The sequence below is a fragment of the Schistocerca piceifrons genome, chromosome 11, assembly GCF_021461385.2.
Source record: "Schistocerca piceifrons isolate TAMUIC-IGC-003096 chromosome 11, iqSchPice1.1, whole genome shotgun sequence".
NCBI lineage: Eukaryota > Metazoa > Arthropoda > Insecta > Orthoptera > Acrididae > Schistocerca > Schistocerca piceifrons.
In genome coordinates this window covers 82,538,772-82,565,006 of record NC_060148.1, presented here as the reverse complement: position 1 = coordinate 82,565,006, position 26,235 = coordinate 82,538,772, and the positions used below count along the sequence as shown (strand labels likewise).

Below are 26,235 nucleotides of genomic sequence, written 5' to 3'. Positions count from 1 at the left end.
CAGGCTTTCATGTAAAAATAAAATTATTGAGATCTTAACACGTCTTTTTTAATTTCAAAACGGTACTTAAAAACACGCCTCGTACATAACGCAAACATAATTCTAATATTTTGCTTACTTAACAGCAACGCCTAAAAGTAAAGAATATTCCGTAGATTTCAGGCAAGCTGTCTTAACACTACAGAGTCAAGGCCGAACTCAATCCTTCATTGCAAACGTCTACATCCACATCTACGTGATTACTCTGCTGTTCACAATGAAGTGCCTGGCAGAGGGTTCAATGAACCACCTTCAAGTTGTCTCTCTACCATTTCACTCTCGAACGGCGCGCGAGAAAAACGAGCACTTAAATTTTTCCGTGCGTGCCCTGACTTCTCTTATTTTATCGTGATGATCATTTCTCCCTATATAGGTGGGTGCCAACAGAATGTTTTCGCAATCGGAGGAGAAAACTGGTGATTGAAATTTCATGAAAAGATCCCGTGGCAACGAAAAACGCCTTTGTTTTGATGATTGCCACTCCAATGCACGTATCATGTCTGTGACACTATCTCCCCTATTTTGCGATAACACAAAACGAGCTGCCCTTCTTTGTACTTTGTCGATGTCTTCCGTCAGTCCCACCTGATGCGGATCCCACACCGCACAGCAATACTCCAGAATAGGGCGACAAGCGTGGTGTAAGCAGTCTCTCTAGTAGACCTGTTGCACCTTCGAAGTCTTCTGCCAATGAATCGCAGTCTTTGGTTTGCTCTACCCACAACATTATCTATGTGATCGTTCCAATTTAGGTTATTTGTAATTCTAATCCCTAATTATTTAGCTCGATTTACAGCCTTCAGATTTGTGTGACTTATCGCGTAATCGAAATTTAGCTGATTTCTTTTAGTACTCATGTGAATAACTTCACGCTTTTCTTTATTCAGTGTCAATTGACACTTTTTCGCACCAAGGTGTTTGGCATCTTACAACAGCTTGTGCGTGTCTGGTCACGGCTTCAGGAAAAAGGAAAAAAGGACGATCGATAACAAGACACGAAGTAGTCGGCCCCGAAAAACCACCCAAACAGAAGATACGATCATTCGAAGGCAATGGATGGTCGAGCCCAAAAAATCATCCCAGGCAGTACGCTGTGATCTAGAAGTTAGTCGCGGGATGAAGGTCCACCTTTCGACAATTAAACGTGGCTTAGCAGCTACAGATCTGTATGCCAAGCGAGCTTCTTGAAAAGGAAGGCCACACTACAGTTTACTTGAAGTACGCCTCATGAACCACTGAAGACTGGTCAAAAATTATGTGAAGTGATGAAAGGATGTTTAATCTCTTCTCGTCAGACGAGATACACTACGTTCGACGGCCGTAAAACAAGAGGAATGACAAAGCACCAAGTAACCACCATGGCGCACAGAGACTGAAATGCCTCTGACCACTATGGGACTTAACATCTGAGGTCATCATTCGCCTAGACTTAGAACTACTTAAAGCTAACTAACCTAACGACATCACACACATCCATGCCCGAGGTAGGATTCGGGGCTGCGACCGTAGCAGCCGCGCGGTTCCGAACTGAAGCGCCTAGAACCGCTCGGGCACAGCGGCGCACAGAGGAAGAAGTACCATCGTGTTGGGCTGTTTCTCACGATGTGGTGTAGGTCCTCTCGTCGAAATTCTTGGAGTCATTAATAGTCTAAAGGATCTCTGGGACTACTGCCGGGAAGTGTTCGAATAATGATAACAAAATCTGCGGCAGTGTTTGAATCCAACGTCGTTTATTCTTTTTAAAACATGCCAGCAGTTTCGACAACGAATGGTGTCATCTTCGGGCCCCACGTATAACCTGCTATCTGCAAACGATTTCATGTTCAATGAACAGAATCGTATGCAACGGGCCAAATTTAACTGGATTCTGTACCATGCTGGGCGTGTTATTGCCACGGTAGACACGGAATTCAGTTAGTTTTGGTCTGATGCACACGACTGTTTTCACTACACATGAAAACGTTTGTGGATGGCAGATTATGCCTAGGTCCTGAAGATGACACCATATGATGTCGAAACTGGTAGTGTATGTTAAAAAGAATAAACGGCGTTGGATTCAAACACAGCTGCTGGTTTTGTTGTTATTGAAGCAGTCTGAAGTATGGTGAAATATTAACAGATCGTACGATACCTCACGGAAGACGAAATATGCCTTGTAACTGGCAATTCCAGCATGACAACGATCCGGAGCACACTTCTGGCCATGCGAAGACAGTTTTGAAGCAACACGAAGTAAAGGTATTCGACTGGCCAAACCGAAGACATGACAAACTCCATAAAACATCATTAGGGCAAAGTGGATGGACGTGTTCGCTAAGAAAATTGCATAAGCAAGCAGGCATTCTACAAAGACGTGAGTGAGCATTGGAAGAAGATTCCTCAGACGCGGCTGGCCAAACTCAGTTTCTATGCCATCCAGATGTGCTACAACAATGCATGCGAAGGGCTTTGCAACCAAGTATTAAGCCAATAACTCCATGGGCGAAGACTTCGTTATTGTTTTTCATATCTTCAGTTTTAACAAAATACTTTTGAGCTTACGTAATTTGTTCATCAGTGTTTTACAGTGTTATTGACGCAAAGATTAGAATTGCTTATGAGTCTAATAAAATGAAGTTCACATTACAGAGATTTGGTAATTAAATTGTTTCATTTTTTCGCCTAAAGAGTTTGTATTCCGAATTTATTATCGCTAAAAAAAAAATACTTTTGAGCGATACTGTAATTCATAGTTTAATCTCTGGCTCCAGACCCCACTTTCTGTCACTGGCCCAAGAATTTGTCTGAAGATCTTTCTTTCAAATACGGTATTGCACTGTGTCTTACTCTGAATTATAATGCGAAGTTCCTTTGGACGCGCATGCACTGCGGCGATCACAGCCGTTATGAAATACAATAAATGCATTCGCGTTTGCAAATAAGGACAACCATCAGCTGTGGAATGGGATGACAATGAGAATTTGTGGCCGAACGGGACTCTAACCGGGATGTCCCCCTTATCGCAGGTGCTCGCCTTACCATTAAGCTATCCCTGGATGACTAACGTTATTGTGGACCTCAGACCTGAGACTGGTTTGATGCAGCTCTCCATGCTACTCTATCCTGTGCAAGCTTCTTCATCTCCCAGTACCTACTGCAGCCTACATCCTTCTGAATCTGCTTAGTGTACTCATCTCTTGGTCTCCCTCTACGGTTTTTACCCTCCACGCTGCCCTCCAATACTAGATTGGTGATCCCTTGATGCCTCAGAACATGTCCTACCAACCGATCCCTTCTTCTTGTCACGTTGTGCCACAAACTTCTCTTCTCCCCAATTATGTTCAATACCTCCTCATTAGTTACGTGATCTACCAATCTAATCTTCAGCATTCTTCTGTAGCACCACATTTCGAAAGCTTCTATTCTCTTCTTGTCCAAACTATTTATCGTCCATGTTTCACTTCCATACATGGCTACACTCCATACAAATACTTTCAGAAACGACTGCCTGACACTTAAATCTATACCCGATGTTAAATTCCTCTTCTTCAGAAACGCTTTCCTTGCCATTGCTAGTCTACATTTTATATCCTCTCTACTTCGACCATCATCAGTTATTTTGCTCCCCAAATGGCAAAACTCCTTTACTACTTTAAGTGTCATTTCCTAATCTAATTCCTCAGCATCACCGGGTTCGATTCCCGGCTGGGTCGGTGATTTTCTCCTCTCAGGGACTGGGTGTTGTGTTGTCCTAATCATCATCATCATTTCATCCCCATCGACGCACAATTCGCCGAAGTGGCATCAAATCGAAAGACTTCCACCCAGTGAACGGTCGACCTGCAGGAGGCCTAGTCCACGACATTTACTTTAAATTCCCATTTACACACCAACAGAAATGCCGGGGCTCTCTGTTATGGAATAGCTCCTGAACATCAAACGTAAATGCGAGATCTGGCTCGAATTCCAGGTGCAGGCACAAATGAAATGGCAATTCCAGAGACTTTACTGGTCTCATACAGATGTGATTTTATGTATATATAGACTCAAGCTGCGGGAGAAAATTTGTACTAAGACTGGTAATCGAACCCGGGTCTCCTGATAAACAGGCAGGAGAGTTCGATTCCCGGCTGTGCTACAAAATTTCACTCGTCGCTTCAGTGTATACTCACAAAATCATGTCTGTACGTGACCAGCAACGTCTCGTAAATTGAGTCATAATATTTTTCACTACTGCCGCTCCCACATCTAGTATACAGACTCATCGCACAGCCAGACTGTAAAATGTATGGAGATGACGCTCGTCCAACCAAATGGTTCTATGAAGCTCGCCGTGACACACGTGAAGTTGTGGCAGTAACATTGCTCGCACCTCGCATTCCTCGACAGTTATTCCACAGCATGAGCGGCTGTGTTTAGAGTTGTTTGGCGAAGCAAGCACGTGCAGCGTCGTGTTGTCACAGCGGTGGCTGAAAAAGCCGGCAGCCAACAGGGCGCCACCGTTGCCCGGGAGGGGGCCAAAGTGACAGAAAGCCGTGTAGAGGCAACACCATGACAGAGTGGGAAACCGAATAACTTTCCCCCATGTTTCTTGTTGTCGAAACAAATGTGTGGTGCAGGCTAAGCAATTACGAAATAATATCGAACTGTTAACGTTCGGCATTTAAATCGACTATCGGAAGTAACTTGCTACACTATGTGATCAAAAGTATTCGGACACGCACAAAAACACACGTTTTTCATAGCAGGTGCATTGTGCTGCCACCTGACAGGTACTCCGTACCAGCGACCTCAGTAGTCAGACACTGTGAGAGCAGAATGGGGTGCTCCGCCGAACTCACGGTGACACTGTTTCATACATACGTACGCGAGATTTCAACACTACTGAACATCCCTACGTCCACTGTTTCCGATGTCATAGTGAAGTGGAAGCACAAAAGCGTACAGGCCGACCTCGTCTGCTGACTGACATACCGCCGAAGGTTGAAGAGGGTCGCAGTGAGTAATAGGCAGACTTATATCCAGACCATCACACACGGATTCCAAACTGCATCAGGATCCACTGCAAGTACTGTGACAGTCTGGCGGGAGCTGAGAAACCTTTGATTTCATAGTCGAGCGGCTGCTCATAAGCCACACATCACGCCGGTAAATGCCAAACGACTCCTCCCTTGGTGTAAGCAGCGTAAACAATGGACGACCGAACAGTGGAAAAACGTTGTGTGGAGTGACGAATCACGGTACACAATGTCGTGATCCGATGGCAGGGTGTGGGTATGGCCTATGTCCGGTGAACGTGATTTGGCAGCGTGTGTAGTGTCGACAGTAAAATTCGGAGGCGGTGGTGTTATGGTGTGGTCGTGTTTTTCATGGAGGGGGCTTGCACCCCTTGTTGCTTTGCGTGGCACTATCACAACACGGGCCTTCATTGATGTTTAAAGCACCTTCTTGCTTCCCACTGTTGAAGAGCAATTCGGGGATGGCGATTGCATCTTCCAACACGATCCAGGTGCGTCTTTTTGTCTTGGAGTGTATTTCTGCAAGTTTGTAACAGCTTGATAAGCTGATAATCGCACTACGTTTCCTTGCTGTTAAGCCCTTTCCAGTACTACACCTACCCTACACAAACCTAATATTGTTTTCATTGTACTCACTATTGTCTTACTTCCGTGTATCCCGGATCTTTTCTTGAAAACTTTTGAGGTAGATCTCTGAATTTCCTTGCCCAGAAATAAAGAAATGTTACGTTATTATTATGGGTAACAACTAAATTCAAGACAAGAAACAGACAATGACAACAATCAAAGCAACGGATAAAATGTTCCTAGACTTAATTTAATAAAAAGATAAGTCACGGAGTAACAAGTGAGCATCTCGCTTAACAAGCTGCTATTCAAAGTGAGATTTAATACCTTTACATAAGGATTTGGTCTGAAATACTTTTATATTCGCGCAAAGCATGCTTCAGACCATCACAATCACCATTAACAAATTTCTTACTATCATTTTCAAGATACCTTCTGCCCATGAAGTTCAATGTTTAGTTTAGAATTTTAAGCAGTACAAGAGGAGACTATCCCGAAGGATTATGTAGAGCGTAGAGTCTACAGGGTTATTACAAATGATTGAATCGATTTCACAGCTCTACAATAACTTTATTATTTGAGATATTTTCACAATGCTTTGGACACACATACAAAAACTCAAAAAGTCTTTTTAGGCATTCACAAACGTTCGATATGTGCCCCTTTACTGATCCGGCAGACATCAAGCCTATAATCAAGTTCCTCCCACACTCGGCGCAGCATGTCCCCATCAATGAGTTCGAAAGCATCGTTGATGCGAGCTCGCAGTTCTGGCACGTTTCTTGGTAGAGGAGGTTTAAAACACTGAATCTTTCACGTAACCCCACAGAAAGAAATCGCATGGGGTTAAGTCGGGAGAGCGTGGAGGACGTGACATGAATTGCTGATCATAATCTCCACCACGACCGATCCATCGGTTTTCCAATCTCCTGTTTAAGAAATGCCGAACATCATGATGGAAGTGCGGTGGAGCACCATCCTGTTGAAAGATGAAGTCGGCGCTGTCGGTCTCCAGTTGTGGCACGTGCCAATTTTCCAGCATGTCCATATACACGTGTCCTGTAACGTTTTTTTCGCAGAAGAAAAAGGGGCCGTAAACTTTACACCGTGAGATTGCACAAAACACGTTAACTTTTGGTGAATTGCGAATTTGCTGCACGAATGCGTGAGGATTCTCTACCACCCAGATTCGCACATTGTGTCTGTTCACTTCACCACTAAGAAAAAAATGTTCCTTCATCACTGAAAACAAGTTTGGCACTGAACGCATCCTCTTCCATGAGCTGTTGCAACCGCGCCGAAAATTCAAAGCGTTTGACTTTGTCATCGGGTGTCAGGGCTTGTAGCAATTGTAAACGGTAAGGCTTCTGCTTTAGCCTTTTCCGTAAGATTTTCCAAACCGTCGGCTGTGGTACGTTTAGCTCCCTGCTCGCTTTATTCGTCGACTTCCGCGGGCTACGCGTGAAACTTGCCCGCACGCGTTCAACCGTTTCTTCGCTCACTGCAGGCCGACCCGTCGATTTCCCCTTACAGAGGCATCCAGAAGCTTTAAACTGCGCACACCATCGCCGAATGGAGTTAGCAGTCGGTGGATCTTTGTTGAATTTCGTCCTGAAGTGTCGTTGCACTGTTATGACTGACTGATGTGAGTGCATTTCAAGCACGACATACGCTTTCTCGGCTCCTGTCGCCATTTTGCCTCACTGCGCACTCGAGCGCTCTGGCGGCAGAAACCTGAAGTGCGGCTTCAGCCGAACAAAACTGTTTTTCTACGTATCTGTAGTGTGTCATGACCATATGTCAATGAATAGAGCTACAGTGAATTTATGAAATCTCTTCTATCATTTGTAATAGCCCTGTACAGTGTGGACTTTAAACGCGCACAATATCGAGTATATTTCAACAGTGCACCAAACGTTCTTTATTTTCTTTTCGTGTCATAAAGCAGTACATGAGGCAATGGTTTGTGGACATCAACGTTCCTGAAATGGACTGCCCTGCACAGCGTGCCGACCTGAACCCAACGGAACACATCTGGGATGAGTTAGAAGTCGACTTCGGCTGGTTTTGCTTCTTGAGGAAGAAATCGGCTGCCATTCCTCCGCAGAGATTGACACCTCACTGAAAGTGTCTCCAGGAAGCTCAAACTATCATAAAGACGGAGAGTACACACATCCGATATTAATACCCACTAATGGGTTTCCGGAAATTTTCTATCAGATACTATACGGCAAGTGTTCATCACAATCAGTTACTTTCAAGTCTCTATGTAAATGCTGAACGTCAACAGTTCGATACTATTTCGTAGTTACTTATCCTGCACCACACATTTGTTTTGACAGCATCAAACTTGGCGGAAAGTTGTTCTGTCACTTTGTTCCCTTCCCCAGCAACAGTGATGGCGCCGTCGTAGCTGCCGGCTTTCTCAGGATCATTTCACAAATATTTGACCATTTTTTCGATGTATTTTATTTTCAAGCTTTGTTCGGAAAAAATATTGACATATCAAACCAATGTATTTATGCTATATAGATACGCCTTGAGCTGAGCTTTTTGAAACTCTTTTGCACAGCTAGTAGGAACTGTTCAAGAAATATTTCAGTTTTCTGTCAAAGTACCAATTTACGATCATTTCATTTTTTTAATTATCCTGATTACTTTAACAACTACACTATTTTTGCCAGCCTAGATTTCACACTGCTCAATTTGATACCCCATCTGTGCATTCGTTGTAAGGATTTGTACAAAAATCCGCTGTGTAATTTCTAGCGAGTCGACTTTGCATTCCGCTGAAACATTTGACCAAAAATGATGAACATCGAATTTAAATCTGTTTTTCTAGGTGTGTGCGCTCATTCATACCCTAGGCACAAGGCAGGCACGATTTCGTAAAGAAATTTCGAAACTATCGCTTACTAAACCAAACACCAACCTTTGATAATGACCTCATAAAACATGGCGGCTAGTAGGACAGTGTGGACGCGCTGAAGAACGGGCCATCCCCCCCCCCCCTCTCTCTCTCTCTCTCTCTCTCTCTCTCTCTCTGAACGTAACGTCAGAAGCAGTCTTCCTCGCTTAACTTGCCTATCGCCTTTTTTCTCGCGCTTGGCAAGCCGCTAAAAAACAGCTGTCGCGGAGTGTTCCCACTTTGCGTGTTGCCAACCTTGCAGCATCGCATCGCATCGCCAGGTCGTATTTCCGCCACTGCGGTCTACAGGGAATGGGCTCAGAAGAAAGTGGTCTTGGTTTGCTGTTGGCAACCGATTTAGGTACCTTCAACTCAACGACCCGATCCATAATCAACGCAATTTTTAGAGGCCTCTGTACCACGAAATTCTTCCATCATCTGACTGGTATAATGAGCACGCCAATACATCCTCTCTCGTGCCAACACCTTCATCTTAGAGCAGCACTTCTACCCAGCGTCTTCAGTTATTCGTCGCATGACCAGATGTTTCGAAATGAATATGGGAGTTTTAAGGCTTTGTAAAGGAGGATATAAGATGAACATCAACAAAAGCAGAACGAGGATAATGGAATGTAGTCGAATTAAGTCGGGTGATGCTGAGGGAATTAGATTAGGAAATGAGACACTTAAAGTAGTAAAGGAACTTTGCTATTCGGGGAGCAAAAAACTGATGATGGTCGAAGTAGAGAGGATATCAAATGTAGACTGGCAATGGCAAGTTAAGCATTACTGAAAAAGAGGAATTTGTTAACATCGAGTATAGATTTAAGTGTCAGGAAGTCGTTTCCGAAAGTAATTGTATGGAGTGTAGCCATGTATGGAAGTGAAACGATAAATAGTTTGGACAAGAAGAGAATAGAAGCTTTCGAAATGTGGTGCTACAGAAGAATGCTGAAGGTTAGATGGGTAGATCACATAACTAATGAGGAGGTACTGAATAGAATTGGGGAGAAGAGGAATCTGTGGCACAACTTGACTAGAAGAAGGGATCGGTTGGTAGGACATGTTCTGAGGCATCAAGAGATCACCAGTTTAGTATTGGAGGGCAGCGTAGAGGGTAAAAATCGTAGAGGGAGACCAAGAGATGAATGCAGCAAGCAGATTCAGAAGGCTGTAGGTTGCAGTAGGTACTGGGAGATGAAGAAGCTTGCACAGGCTAGAGTAGCATGGAGAGCTGCATCAAACCAGTCTCAGGACTGAAGACCACAACAACAACAACAACAACAACAACAGCACTCATGTGGACGATCTCACATTATCATTACTTAGGGTCAATTGTCAATTTTCGTACGATAAAAATATCTGTTGCAAATCGTATTCCAATTGGTTTCGATCATCCGATGGATTTACTAGTCGATAAACGACAGCGTCATATGCAAGCAACCTAAAACGGCTGCTCAGATTGTCTCCTAAAACGTTTATATAGATAAGGAATAGCAGAGGGCCTATAAAAATACCTTGTGGAACGCCAGAAATCACCTCTGTTTTACTTCATGACTTACCGTCAATTACTACTGAGACCCCTGTGACAAGAAATCACGAATCCAGTCGCATAACAGACGGTACTCTGTAACCATGCAATTTCGTTATAAGCCGCTTGTGTGGTACAGTGCAAAAGCCTTATGGAAATCTGGAAGTACGGAATCAATTTGAAATCCTTTGTCAATATCACTCAACGCTTCACGTGAATAAAGAGCTAATTGTGTTTCAGAAGAACGATGTTTTCTGGATCCATATTGACTGTGTCAGTGGAGCTTTTTCTTCAAGATAATTCTTAACGTTAGAAAAAATGGTTCAAATGGCTCTAAGCACTATGGGACTTAACATCTGAGGCCATCACTCCCCTAGACTTAGAAGTACTTAAACCTAACTAAACTAAAGGCATCACACATCCATGTCCGAGGCAGGATTCGAACGAGCGACCGTAGCAGCAGCGCGGTTCCGGACTGATGCACCTAGAACTGCTCGGTCACGGCGGCCGGCTACGATTAAACATCGCCAAATATAGTGTTGGAATTGTGTGTCAGATGCGCTTTTGATCGGGCGTGACTACTCGCGGCATCCACTGCGCACACTGATTCTTGCTTTGGATTCTGTGAATGGTTTCCATTGCGGTGACCTCAGTTCGACAGCCAGATGTTTTAAATTCATTAACCCAAAGGTAAATGGTCTTCAAAGACCATGTAGAGTCCGCCTGAACTTTGTTTTGATTTGTGCCCCAGTCTATCCCTTCAAATATTTAACAACAGCACGAAACTTTCCTCTATTTTCAATCGCAATCGACATACTGATCATTCACACACAAAAAAAAACCACAACCAGACCGGATCGAACCTACACGGGTATTTTACTTCTGAATAACCGGTATTTTTCGGTATTTGTTCGCTCTCGGTCGTAACACTGTTCTTATTTTTTCCCCAAAAACCGAGTAAAAGACCGAAATATCACTTGGCCATAACAGCAGTATTAATTTTTTTCGTTTTTAAGTGAACTTTTTTAAAAGGAGTAATTTGTATTCGTAAAATTTGCATTGATTTGAAATATTGCGTTATCACAGAAAATGGGAAAAGCGGTCAGTGCAGCTTTAATAACTATGCCGACACAAACGAGAATCCAACATGTCATAAGAATTGGTAAGCAATTCTAAGATAATATCTCTGTTGCCGTATGTCGTGGTTTAAGGTAAGCGTGTAGATGTCACCGGACACCCATTGTATTGTAGAATAGCACAAACCCTAGTCTGGAAATATTTTTACGAAGTGACGTAGCAGTTAAGTACAATACTTAAATTGCTTTAAAAAATCAAAAATAAATCAAAAAATTGTCTTCCATTTCTATTAAATAGTAAAAGACAACGGATATTATAGTAACAGCAATAAAAACTTTATTCATCATCAGAGTATACAATAAAAATAGAACGCAATTTATCTGCTGCCTGTGTCTACATAATATGCTTTTCCCTGCTTTTAGCCCTTGAAAACTGACAAATTACCACGAAAAAACAGTTCTTAAATCTCAGCAATGGCTATTCGTAATGGCAAAATAGCGATATGATCCCCGATTACAACATGACTCTAGCAGAGTTTCAAAGAAGTAGAATCCATATTAGAATACTGCTGGTTTTTTTGTAGAATTCAACCACTCACCTCTTTTCGAGAAAAGCAGCGAATGCAGGATGGACTCAGTTTTTTTATTTGCCTATTTAAATTAATATTTTTGATACTATGTACCTTCGAAGAGTTTCGGACTTTTTCAATCTTTATTAAATTTCTGAGTTTACTAAAGAGTAATAGGAGTAAAAAACCGAAAATCGGTTATTTCGAGCGGTTTTAACACTCCAACTGGTGCGGCAAAAAAGGAAAAACAATGTACCTGAAAGCTAGTTGTTTCGGCGATAACCGCTATCCCTAATTCAAACGGTTGTCAACAATGCACTGTACTCGGTAAGTTGTTGAAATCACAGACATACATTATTGGACTGGCAATACAGTATAATTAGTATCGCTGAAGCCAGCACTTCAGAATCACAATACAACGGCTAATGTGAAGGACGCGTAAAGAGCCGTTTACTTACTGATAAAACAGTCTCAATAACCAGGGATAAACTGATACAACTACGGTCAGTACATCCGTCGAGTTTGGCTGTTATTTTTCGTACAGCAGATGGAAGATACAAGGAATGGAACATGTCTCAATGAAAGCTTAACTATACACATTTTACGTATTTTTGATTATCTAGGCCTAAATAATTACGTAATAGTTTGCATTTCCTGAAATACCGGCAGTGTTTAAATACTTTGTATATTTTAGGGATTTTAATAAATCTAGTAGTAACAGACGTAGGCCTAGCTTAATGACGCGTTTTTAACATGTTTCAATCAGCTTTGGCTTTTCTTTGAATAGTATGGTCGTCATGAAAGTGCTCCTGTAAATAGAATGTTCTAGTAGTTAACTGTCTTTATTCGTTTAAATGTTATTACGAAAACTATACCGATTCAAACGTGCGTATATATAATTTCACGTTCTTCTCATAACACGATTCTTCAATGTATATGTTAAACTCAACTAGTATGCAAATACTTGCTCAAGTGTAGAACTTGTTTAGACCACCTCGTAAAGCTTGCATCACTTCGTTTCAGAAAATCGTAGTTGTACCATAAACTTCCTAACTCCGCCATCTTACTTCGCCAAACGTCAGGCTTCATAAAAAGATGCGCCTTTGCCTGTCTAGTAATGTAACACCCCGTTTACATGGGGCTCCCAAAACCGGATTTCGCAATGAGGCTTCTAGGTAGTCATGTAAACACTTCAGAATCGAATGTGGAAACGTGCTTACGGTCGCCGGTTTTTCAATTCCGCAATCTATTTTCGCTCCCATGTAAGTGCAACTGGTTTTGAAATGTGCTTGGGCTGTCAGGTTTCGTCTCTTAAAAATTTTCTGCTAATATGGACGGAGTGGCTTCTTGCACAGTGAAAAAATAAGTAGAAAAGTTAGACTGAAGCTGTTTTCACCTCGTCTAATTGAAAAGAAATAGCGACTGTGCTGACTAGATCAGAAACTGTAACAGCTCTTTTCCAGGCGTCCTATTTAACTTTTCTAGCAAACCTGCTTCAGATAATACGTAAACACGACAGCGAAATATGGTTTCCGAAATTAGGTTTTAGTCTTTCAGAAGATGTGTCACGCAGTGCTCGTCTGCGGTCGAAATTCTTTATTCGATTCTTGGAACAAGTCAAGCTTTTTTTTTTTTTTTTTTTTGTTTGTGGTTTTAGGGCGCAAAACTTCTATGGTCATTAGCGCCCAGCCCGTGACGTAGAAAACAGGAAAAAAACGAAATTTAAAATCAGCAGCAATGGAAACATAGTCAGAAAACTGGAGAAACTAAAGGCAGAAGGAATGCTTAAAAGTCCACTATAGAAAGGGGTTGGTTGTCCACAAAAAAAAAAGCTTCAAATGACTGACGTCATTTCACTGTCACTAATAAACTGTAGAACGCGGTCAGCTGAGCGCGTGTCATCTGCTAAAATCGACGATAGATCAGGCGATAGCTGTAGACGGGAGCGTAACGGATTAAAATAGGGGCATTCAATTAAAAGGTGTCTGACCGTCCACAGCTGAGAGCAGTGGGGACAGAGTGGGGGAGGATCACCGCTTAAAAGATGTCGATGACTAAAAAGACAGTGCCCTATCCGGAGTCGAGCTAAAATTACCTCCTCCCGACGACGCGTTCGGGAGGAAGAGGTCCAAGCGCAAGGAACGGCTTTCACTTCCCGCAATTTATTGTGGGGAAGTGTTGACCAATGCGCATGCCATAAATGAGTAACTTGGCGACATAAACCGCTCCGTAGATCGGTAAACGGAAGAGACTGAAGAGCTGGCCGAAGAAGAGAGACTGCAGCCTTGGCCGCTATATCGGCCGCCTCATTTCCACAGATACCAGCGTGTCCCGGGAGCCAGAGGAACGCCACTGAGACGCCCCCCAGGTGGAGCAAGCGCAGACAGTCCTGAATCCGGTGGACCAGAGGGTGCACAGGGTAAAGAGCTTGGAGACTTAGGAGAGAGCTGAGAGAATCTGAGCAGATTACGTACTGTATCCGCTGATGGCGGCGGATGTAGTGGACAGCCTGGAGAACAGCGTAAAGCTCTGCAGTATAAACCGAACACTGGTCGGGAAGTCGAAAGTGATTTGGGGTGTCGCCAACAATATAGGCACTCCCTACACCTAACGATGTTTTCGAGCCATCGGTGTAAATAAATGTGGCTTCCGTCATTTGTGCACATAGAGCAGCAAATGCCCGACGGTAAACAAGTGTAGGGGTACCATCTTTGGGAAATTGACATAGGTCTCTGAGCAAGTCGATCCGGGGACGGTGCCAAGGCGGTGCTGTACCCCAAGTTGTCAAGAAGGTTTTAGGAAAGCGGAAGGAAAGAGAATGGAGCAGTTGACGGAAGCGGACTCCCGGGGGTAGTAGGGAGGAGGAGCGGCCTGCATACCCGACATCAAAGGAGGCGTCGAAAAAAAGGTTATGGGCTGGATTAGCAGGCATGGAAGACAGATGGCTAGCATAACGACTCAGAAGGACTGCCCGCCGATTGGACAGCGGAGGTTCAGCAGTCTCAGCATAAAGGCTTTCCACAGGGCTGGTGTAAAAAGCTCCAGACACTAAACGTAATCCACGGTGGTGGATAGAGTCGAGACGCCGAAGAATAGACGGCCGAGCAGAGGAGTAGACTATGCTTCCATAATCCAATTTCGAGCGCACTAAGGCGCGATAGAGGCGGAGAAGGACCACCCGGTCCGCTCCCCAAGAGGTACCATTCAGGACACGGAGGGTGTTAAGGGAACGCAGACAGCGAGCCGAAAGATAGGAAACGTGGGAGGACCAGCACAGTTTTCTGTCAAACATAAGACCCAAGAATTTAGCGACGTCGGAAAACGGAAGGTTGACAGGACCTAGATGTAAGGAGGGCGGAAGAAACTCCTTACGTCGCCAAAAATTAACACAAACGGTCTTACTGGGTGAGAAACGGAAGCCGGTTTCGATGCTCCATGAGTAGAGGCGATCGAGACATCCTTGAAGACGTCTTTCAAGAAGGCTGGTCCTTTGAGAACTGTAGTAGATCGCAAAATCGTCCACAAAGAGGGAGCCCGAGACATCAGGAAGGAGACAATCCATAATTGGATTAATGGCGATGGCAAACAGTACAACACTCAGCACGGAGCCCTGGGGTACCCCGTTTTCTTGGGAGAAAGTACGGGAGAGAGTAGTGTTCACCCGCACCCTAAATGTGCGCTCTGCCATAAATTCGCGAAGAAAAAGGGGCAGCCGGCCTCGAAAGCCCCAAGAGAACAGTGTGCGGAGGATGCCTGTCCTCCAACAGGTATCGTATGCTCTCTCCAGATCAAAAAATATTGCTACCGTTTGGCGTTTCCGGAGGAAATTGTTCATGATATAAGTGGAGAGAGCAACAAGATGGTCAACGGCAGAACGATGTTGTCGGAATCCGCATTGGGCTGGTGTTAAAAGACTGCGGGACTCCAGCCACCAAGCTAAACGGTAATTCACCATACGCTCCAAAACCTTACAGACACTACTCGTGAGAGAAATGGGGCGATAGCTAGAGGGGAGATGTTTGTCCTTTCCAGGTTTCGGAACGGGAACGACAATAGCTTCCCGCCATCGCCTGGGAAAGGTACTGTCGGTCCAAATTCGATTATAAAGGCGAAGGAGGTGACGCAGGCTATGGGTTGATAAATGCAGCAACATTTGGACATGGATACCATCCGGTCCTGGGGCGGAGGAGCGAGAAGTAGAGAGTGCATGTTGGAGTTCGCGCATGGAGAAAACAGTATTGTAGCTTTCGCGATTTTGAGAGGAGAAAGCAAGATGCCGCACTTCTGCTGCACGTTTCTTCGGGAGAAACGCTGGCGGGTAATTTGAAGAGCTCGAAATCTCAGCAAAGTGCTGACCCAAAGAGTTAGAAATTGCGACGGGGTCCACTAAGGTATCATGCGCGACAGTGAGCCCAGAGACCGGGGAGAAACTAGGCGCGCCTGAGAACCGTCGAAGCCGACTCCAAACTTCCGAGGAGGGAGTGAAGTTGTTAAATGAGCTAGTAAAGAATTTCCAGCTTGCCTTCTTGCTATCGCGGATGACGCGACGGCATCGCGCACGGAGCTGCTTATATCGGATACAGTTGGCCAAAGTTGGATGGTGACGGAAAATGCGAAGAGCACGTCGCCGCTCACGTATTGCGTCACGGCAGGCCTCGTTCCACCAAGGAACTGGAGGGCGCCGGGGCAATTCGGAGGTGCGTGGTATTGAACGTTCCGCAGCTGTGAGAATAACGTCGGTAAAATGTGTGACCTCATCGTCGACGCTGGGAAAGCGACGGTCATCGAATGTCGCTAGAGACGAAAAAAGTGTCCAATCGGCTTGGGCAAACTTCCAGCGTCGCGAGCGCATATATGGCAGTTGAGGCTGCAGTCGAAGAACACATGGAAAGTGGTCACTCGAGTGTGTATCATCAAGGGCGAACCATTCGAAGCGCCGAGCTAGCGGAACAGTACCGACCGCAAGGTCCAAATGGGATAAATTTGCCGTGGAGGCAGACAAAAACGTAGGGACCCCAGTGTTGAGGCAGACTAGATCCGCTTGGTGGAAGACGTCTAGCAATAGTGAGCCACGTGGACAAGGATGTGGAGATCCCCAAAGCGGGTGGTGGGCATTGAAGTCCCCAACCAGCAAATAGGGGGGTGGAAGCTGATCAAGAAGATGAAGGAGATCAGCTCGTGCCATTGGTGTAGACGATGGAATGTATACCGTACAAAGAGAGAACGTGTATCCAGAAAGGGAAAGACGGACGGCGACAGCTTGGAAGGAAGTGTTTAAGGGGATTGGGTGATAATGGAGAGTATCATGGAGCAGAATCATGAGTCCTCCATGGGCTGGAGTGCCTTCAACTGAGAGGAGGTCATATCGGACGGACTGAAAATGAGGGAGAACAAAGCGGTCATGGGGACGCAGCTTTGTTTCCTGAAGACAGAAGATGACCGGCGAGTAGGATCGTAAGAGGATCGACAATTCCTCCCGATTGGCGCGAATGCCGCGGATATTCCAGTGGATAATGGACATAGGGTGAACAGAAAATGGAGGAACGGCACCAAGGGTGCTGTCAACTCAACGACTGCTCAGAGCTTGCGACCGACAGCATGGAATGGCATTCAGTCGAAGGCAGAAGATCCTGATCCATAGGTTGGTCAGGAGCAGCTCCTGCCACCAACGATCGGCCAGTTGACCGGCCACCAACAGTGCGCCTCGGCGACACAGAAGATGGCCGAGGGCGATTTCCGCCAGGTGGTGCTGTAGATGGGACACGCCTTGGCGGAGAAGGAGAGGAACTGTGTTTCTTCGTAGCCTTCTTGGAGGTATGTTTAGATGAAGGAGGAACCGATGGTTGTGAAGTTGCAGTACGTAAAAACTCTTCACGAGAATGCTCTTTTTTTGTAGACTTGGCGTCTGACTTTTGGGCTCGAGATTTAGCAGAACCCGACGAAGGGTGAGCCATAGAGTGGGCAGGCGAAAGAGGTGAGGTTGAACGGGCGATCTTTGCGCTAGCCGATCTGACGACCGTGGTACTAAATGTGAGGTCGCAAGTCTGCGTGGCCGCCTCCTTTGTTGGCCGAGAAGAAGCAAGGACAGCGCTGTATTTTCCTTTCTGAGGCACGGTGGGCTGTCGACTGGCGAGTAACTTTCGAGCAGCAAAGGTCGACACCTTTTCCTTCACTCTTATTTCCTGGATCAGCTTTTCGTCCTTAAAAACAGGGCAATCTCGAGAGGAAGCAGCGTGGTCACCCATACAGTTGATGCAGCGAGGGGATGGAGGTGGACAAGCACCCTCATGGGCATCCCTGCCACACGTAACACATTTGGCCGGATTGGAACAGGACTGGCTGGTGTGATTAAACCGCTGACATCGATAGCAACGCGTAGGGTTTGGGACATAAGGGCGAACGGAAATTATCTCATAGCCTGCTTTGATTTTTGATGGGAGTTGAACTTTGTCAAAAGTCAAGAAGACAGTGCGGGTTGGAATGATGTTCGAGTCAACCCTTTTCATAACCCGATGAACAGAGGTGACGCCCTGGTCAGACAGGTAGTGCTGAATTTCTTCGTCAGACAATCCATCGAGGGAGCGTGTATAAACGACTCCACGCGAGGAATTTAAGGTACGGTGCGGTTCCACCCGGACAGGGAAGGTGTGGAGCAGAGAAGTACGCAGCAATTTTTGAGCCTGGAGGGCACTGTGTGTTTCTAACAACAGGGTACCATTCCGTAATCTGGAACAAGACTTTACAGGACCCGCAATTGCGTCGACACCTTTCTGAATAATGAAAGGGTTGACCGTGGAAAAGTCGTGACCTTCGTCAGACCGAGAAACAACAAGGAACTGTGGCAACGATGGAAGAACCGTCTGTGGCTGAGACTCAGTGAACTTACGTTTGTGAGCAGACATAGTGGAAGGTGAGGAAACCATTGCGGAAGAATCCCCCATGATTACCGGCGTCTCCGATGGCGCGCTCCTCCCTTGTGGGGGCCCTCACCGAGGGCACACCCGCCTTAGGTGATTGTTCACACCTCAGGTCACACCTCCCGACATACGGACGGAGGGACCAATCGGCACTTTCGGAAGGTATCAGCTCGGGTAATCACCCCTCCCTGGGCCTGGCCTTTACCAGGGGGTACGTACGTGTCCTACCTGTCTACCCGGGGCGGGGAATTACGCGTTACCCCGTCACCGGCTACGCATGGAAGTGCGTGGGTCGGCCTTCAGACACGCACAGGGAGGAAGAAAGAGAAAGGGAAAGGAAAGAAGAGGGGGTCTCAAACGCCGCAGCGGAGAAAAGGGTAAAGAGAAGAGGTAAGGAAAGGAGATGGACAAAGGAAGGAAGAAGACATACAAGCAAGGAAGAAGAAGAATGCGGTACATTTACAAGCGTCCGTCTCCGGACGTAGGCGCAAACCATACTCCCAGAGGGGGAGAAAGTGAAGGAAAGAGCAAGAGGTGAGGGGGGGGGGGTGAAGACAGGGGATGGGGAAGGATGCGGAAAGGGAAGGTATGCAGCCCGGAAAGGAAGGAAGGCCACATTAGCTCGGGGCCCCGTGCTCGCTACGCACGTATCCACAAAAGAGTTGTGGATCCCCTGGGGGGAACAAGTCAAGCTTACCAATCATGAAGACGCAACAAAACTGTTCCACTCTTTCATGGAAATTTAGCAACCTTATTTGACCAGCCTCGATACAGAACTGTTACCAGGCAATCAAGTAACTATCTAGCGCTGATGTGTGGATATGCCAGCCAGTTTGGTGGAATCACCGTAGGGTTGACGTGTCTCGACAAGCCCATAACCTCAGCTTGAATCGATCTGCCTCGTTTCTTGGAATGTCGACGAGATGTGTTTACTAGGTGTGGAGTACCAATCCCAACGATGTCCTGTAACACGGTTAAGGGAAAAAAAAGGGGAGTGATCCGAAAAAGATACCAACCGTAACGATCGGATACGAGGGTCACACCTTGTCAACGACAATCGGATTCAAACACGACAGGATTGCTTGTCATTGAAAGCAGGTCTGTCAACTCATTTCTGAGCACTTGCTTATTTGTACTCGGTATTTAGCTCCCTCAATCACGCAAGTTCTTGTGTACCAGGCATACAGCCAAGATTTCGCCGGATGCCTTTTTACCTTCCAGAAATTTGAAGAACAAAAAGTTGGAGTAGTTTCGGACGACGAATTGGCGCGGCGAGTGCAGAGTAAACTGCATCGAAATGTTTAAACAGATTGTAGATGACAATCGTCTCTAGAGGCGGTAATACGGAAGCGTCCGATCCCACCCGTCTGCTTTGACCCATGACGTCACAAATATGGCGGAAACAAAAACAAACACACACACTTTCCACAAGAAGCCTAATGACACTAACGGGACAAGCGCGGGAAATTGGGTGTTTTGGGTGGGGAGGCAAACTAAATATAAACAAATTTAGACGCCTTGCGTAGCTACAACGTGTAAGTGAAGACAGCCATGCATGAATACCCACCCACCTCCCCAGGGGTCGTAACCCCTGCAACCCATAGAAGATAAAGATGCTTCAGTAGCTGATTAGTGTTTTTTGTCTTTTTAAAAAAAATCTCACGGGATAGAACGAACAGATCAGAAAGATAAATATAATAAACTAAAACAGAAATTCGAGGAAACAGATAATTAAAATAAGTAATAAGTGTTTTTAAATTTTAAAAAAATCTCACGAGATAGAACGAACAGATCAGAAAAGTAAATAAAATAAGATAAAACGGAACTGGAGACAGCCACACTCAAACCAAACTCCGCGCCGTCATGACGTCACACACGACAACACCCTTACGTCACGGGTCAAAGCCGACGCGTTGGATCGGACGCTTCTGTCGACCCCTAGAGGCCTTACACTACGGACGCGTACAATGTGTTACGAGTACGCTGTGGTAAATGCTTTCGGGATGTGTTAATACCGTGTTAAGACACGCGGCACACAAGAGGATTAATGCAGGCTCATCCTTATGACGCTCCAATCCGCTCATTTCGTAACAGCTGACAGTTTCAAGCAGTTTCAAGGATGTATGTCGCAATGCCTACATCAGCACTACAAAAAAATGGAGGGGGAAGGGGGGAGAAATAACAAGCGCCAGCAAAAAATCTACATTTTCGCTACTTCAAACACGCACAGCTAACAACTTTCACAGAATATTCGTTTGACGTTGCTGTTATACGTTTGACAGACAACGTACATATTTCGCTTCTGCTTTTTACGTTCTCTATCAGAGTATTACACTTCGCCACAGTGCCTCTGATACGAATACAGTATGTACTTACAAGGGAACCTCCCCATCGCACCCCCCTCTGATTTAGTTATAAGTTGGCACAGTGGATAGGCCTTGAAAAAGTGAAGACAGATCAATCGAGAAAACAAGAAGTTGTGTGGAACTATGAAAAAAATAGCAAAATATACAAACTGAGTAGTCCATGCGCAAGTTAGAAAACATCAAGGACAATGTATGCCCAGAAGCGCCGTGGTCCCGTGGTTAGCGTGAGCAGCTGTGAAACGAGAGGTCCTTGGTTCGAGTCTTCCCTCGAGGGAAAAATTTAATTTTTTGTTTCCAGACAACTATCAAAGTTCAGGCACTCATACATAATCAACTTCGCTCTCCAAAATTCCAGGACATGTTCAGATTTTCTTGGCCATGTGCAGGATTTGACGGTCTACACACGGAAACACGAAATACTTGAAAACGTTAAAAATATATGTTTTGACACAGCACAGGGAAAACTGTGCGACTGTGAAACTGTTGCATTCATTTGTTGCAGTTAATGTGACAACTCTTATGTATTCATCACTTTTTTGGGAGTGATTATCACATCCACAAGAAAACCTAAATCGGGCAACGTAGAAAAATCTTTTTACCCATTCGCCAAGTGTACAAGTTAGGTGGGACGACAACATATTCCTGTCATGTGACGCACATGCCGTCACAAGTGTTCTACAGAATATATCAGACGTGTTTTCCTGTGGAGGAATCGGTTGACCTATGACCTTGCGATCAAATGTTTTCGGTTCCCATTGGACAGGCACGTCCTTTCGTCTACTAATCGCACGGTTTTGCGGTGCGGTCGCAAAACACAGACGTTAAACTTATTACAGTGAACAGACGTCAATGAACGAACGGATAGACCATAACTTTGCGAAAATAAAGAAAGTAATATTTCCACTCGAGGGATGACTTGAACCAAGGACCTCTCGTTCCACAGCTGCTCACGCTAACCACGGGACCACGGCACTCCTGAGCTTACACTATCCTTGATGTTGCCTATCTTGCACATGGACTACTCAGTTTGTATATTTTGCGTATTTTTTTTCATAGTTTCACACAATTTCTTTCTGTTTTCTCGATTGATCTGTGTTCAGTTTTTCAAGGCCTATCCACTGTGCCAAATTATACCTAAACCTGAGGGGGGTGCAATGGGGAGGTTCCCTTGTTAGTAAACTCTAAACAGAAAATACGACTGCAAGAAGAAGACTGCTGATGTATTTTCTTACACACCATACACCTGTAAAATATTTGACATTTCTAAACAAGAGAAAAACAAAAAGGCGATTACATCTACATAAATACTCCGCAAGCAACTGTATTGTTGCGTACAAGAAGCCAATGCGAGCAATTGTTGAGTATTGTGCCAGATTTTGGACTCCCTATCTACGAGTCTGAAACATTAGGCGCAGTACCCTATACTGGATGGCACAGGACGAATGGTCAGTATTCAGGGATGCCAAACGACCATTCGAAGCAAAAATGTCTCGTAAACATGGGATCTAATATTCATACCTGGAGAGCCATGACCATTTGTTTTGCAGAAGAGGTGTTTACAGTATCGAATTATTGTTGTTGTGGTCTTCAGTCCTGAGACGGGTTTGATGCAGCTCTCCATGCTACTCTATCCTGTGAAAGCTTCATCTCCCAGTACCTACTGCAACCTACAGCCTTCTGAATCTGCTTAGTGTATTGATCTCTTGGTCTCCCTCTACGATTTTTACCCTCCACACTGCCCTCCAATGCTAAATTTGTGATCCCTTGATGCCTCAAAACATGTCCTACCAACCGATCCCTTCTTCTAGTCAAGTTGTGCCACAAACTTCTCTTCTCCCCAATCCTATTCAATACCTCCTCATTAGTTATGTGATCTACCCACCTTATCTTCAGCATTCTTCTGTAGCACCACATTTCGAAAGCTTCTATTCTCTTCTTGTCCAAACTGGTTATCGTCCATGTTTCACTTCCATACATGGCTACACTCCATACAAATACTTTCAGAAACGACTTCCTGACACTTAAATCTATACTCGATGTTAACAAATTTCTCTTCTTCAGAAACGATTTCGTTGCCATTGCCAGTCTGTATTTTATATCCTCTCTACTTCGGCCATCATCAGTTATTTTACTCCCTAAATAGCAAAACTCCTTTACTACTTTAAGTGTCTCATTTCCTAACCTAATGCCCTCAGCATCACCCCATTTAATTTGACTACATTCCATTATCCTCGTTTTGCTTTTGTTGATGTTCATCTTGTATCCTCCTTTCAAGACACTGTCCATTCCGTTCAACTGTTCTTCCAAGTCCTTTGCTGTCTCTGGCAGAATTAAAATGTCATCGGCGAACCTCAAAGTTTTTATTTCTTCTCCATGGATTTTAATACCTACTCCGAATTTTTCTTTTGTTTCCTTTACTGCTTGCTCAATATACAGATATATACAGTATCGAATATGAAGTGCGTATAGCTCAAGGTATGCATTAGAGCCCATGTTTACGAGATTTTTTCGCCTCGAATTATCGTTCCTGCCATATCCCTGAATACTGCCCATTACTTGTGGGACACCCTGACTGAATGATCCGCAAAATACTGAATTCAGAAGAAAACAAGACTGCTTGCGAAGTTGCGAACCGTCAGCCATGCAGACAACATTGCTTGAATTTGGTACGGAATTGCCTTACTTTAGAAATAACTATGGTATCTCAATGACCGTTTCCGACGAAATATGCAATCTTCAGCTCGTAATCCGTTCGTAATCTAAGCTAAGCGCTAGCCAGATTCGCGCAGTCCTGACAATGTGCTGCAAACGCAAAGTCGGAGGAAGGGTTACATAACCTAGTCGACCGCAGAACAAGTCGACTTTTTTCGCTGCAGAACCGTCGGCGGTGCCAGCACGTGAACGGAAAAATCCCACAAATATGTTGATACACAAACACACGAGGTGTTACATCACGTAAATAGTGATGCGACATGTGAAACTAGAAAACTGTCACTTTTTTCCTGATGTGCTCGCTTTTATCTATTTTGCATCATTTTATCATCTGTTGTGATTTTACGTCTCGATACACTCACTATTTAAAAGAAATTGTCAAAGCTGTTTTTGAAAAGTTTGTGGTACAAGTTGCGTAGTGGGGGGCCCCTTGCATTGTTTTCGTTTATATACGACATATGTAAGTCATATACAACAAAATACTCTGGGACTTCATTATCGTAGTACGTTTCCTGAATTTACCTTGCAGCTTTAGTTTTTACGATGAAAAACACGTTAAATACGGCGCAGATGCAAACCTTTGGCTCCATTAAAGATAAATTTGTTAGCGCAACCTGTAATTTGCTTTCACATACGGCAGCTCACAACCGAATTATCACCTTTTCAACCTTACCTAGACTGAGGGCCACGCTACACGTCAATGTCACGAGAACAAAGCTTTCCAACAGCACACATCAATTCACGTCTGCAGCTGCAACAATTTCCCCGAAACTAATACTTAATTCCTGCATAAACTATTTTAATAACATACTGACAGCAGCTGGAAAGTCCCATCCTCGCTTGTGTGAAACTGTTTGTCTTTAATTTCTGCATGAACTGCAATGACACTAATTCAAGTTTGTGTCTCAGAAAAACATTCGTAGGATAATACTGTCCATATTTTCAAACAGTCTCTTCGGTAGCTCATAAAATGTGGTCTGAAACCTTGAGCATACTATCTAAAACCTGATGAATACTGCAGCAACTGACGATTTTGCAAATATTACAGCGCAAGAAAAGGCGTATAGAATACGTATGCAAATAGACTGAGCGTCATTTACATCATTCCTTGTTGCGCAACCCTCTAGAGAATTTAAACATTAACATGCTCGCGATGAATAAAATCACGAAACGTATAGCCCAAGAAATGAATGTAGCTAACCAAAGAGCAACAGCAAAACATGTGGGCGGTTTCGTCCGAAAGGAAGTGCCCGTTTGAACTCATTGCCTAGCTCCCCCATTTGACAGTCTCGCAGCATCGCGCAACAAAATGTTTGCTGGTCAGAATAGTTCGCTATGATTACTATTTCTGAACCTTTGCACACCCGATAAACTGGCAGAAAAAGGCGAGCCCGCAGGAAAATCTAACGGTAAACACACCAAAAAGACGGTCGTTTTAAGATTTAATCGCAACATCACTTATTCGCTAAGCGCGCTTGCAACGGCCCTCGAACAATAAGGACACACACAAGAGCGAGAAACAAATACTCCCGCTGGTCATTCACATGCTATCCGGGTTCTACAGACCCACCCGCTACACGCCGCATATGTTCTGTTACACCGCAATAACGGATGTTGAAGGAAACAATAGCATTAGATATTTGAAAGTCTGATCTGCTTATAAACAGATGTCACACGATATGCGTCCAAACCAGATGTCAGACGCACAACACTAAAGCTGAGGAAACACATGGGCTCGTAAGCTAAGCACAACTAAACTGTTCTTTTCGCTTACCTTGTGAAGACGCAGCCCGCATATCTAGCAGGAGGCACGAAATAACGCCCAAAGTCCACAGCCACCGAATATCCATCTTGGAATTATTTCTCGTTTCAGTCTTTCTCGCGCCCACGAGAGCGAACAACGTACACCAACACTCCCGCACGACTTCTAATGTGTCACTGAGCCGCCTGCCAACAAAAGCCGACTGCCCCTCTGGAGTCAAGAAGCAGCACCCCCGCCCGTCGACGATAATAACTAGCAGCTCAGCACGGTCGTCTGCAGCGGTGACCCCAGTGTAACGGAAAAGAACGGGCAGCTCCTGACATCTCGCGGTAGCTTCCAGAAGCTCGCTCGGACTTCTTTGTTTTGACGCTATGACGCCATTTTGATGTTTGTTGTGGACGCGGCGCCATCAACCAAGGAAGTTAGATTATTGTAACATCCATGCCGTCAACGATCACAGCTAGTAGAAAAAAGCAAAGAAATTATGCACCACTAAAAAATAAAAAATTAACGATTTTTTACATCTTGTTAACATGGAAAACGCAGATCTCAGTGCTGTCGATGTTCGCTGACACATTTTATATTTTGTATGTACAATTTATTCGTAGCGGTTTGCTGCGTTACATTGGAAAGGTAACCAAGCTTTATTCAAAGACGAGTATAAATACATTTCTATGCAAACAAAAAGGAAACACTGCTATTAACAACTACTGTATTCATCTCCATTTTTTTTACTCTATACCGTATTTTTTCTTATTATTGATTCTTCATTTTCCTTCGGCCTTTTCATC

General features: G+C 44.6%; 1 protein-coding gene across 1 annotated transcript in view; it reads right to left on the bottom strand.

Moving 5' to 3' along the window:
- Positions 1-25,692, bottom strand: part of LOC124720069 (plexin domain-containing protein 1) — a 450,028-nt gene extending 424,336 nt beyond the window's left edge. The window contains exon 1 of the mRNA XM_047245336.1: positions 25,457-25,692. Within this exon, the coding sequence (XP_047101292.1) occupies positions 25,457-25,532 (76 nt within the window). The 5' untranslated portion in view covers positions 25,533-25,692. The remainder of the gene's footprint in view (positions 1-25,456) is intronic.
- Between the last annotated feature and the right edge of the window lie 543 nt (positions 25,693-26,235).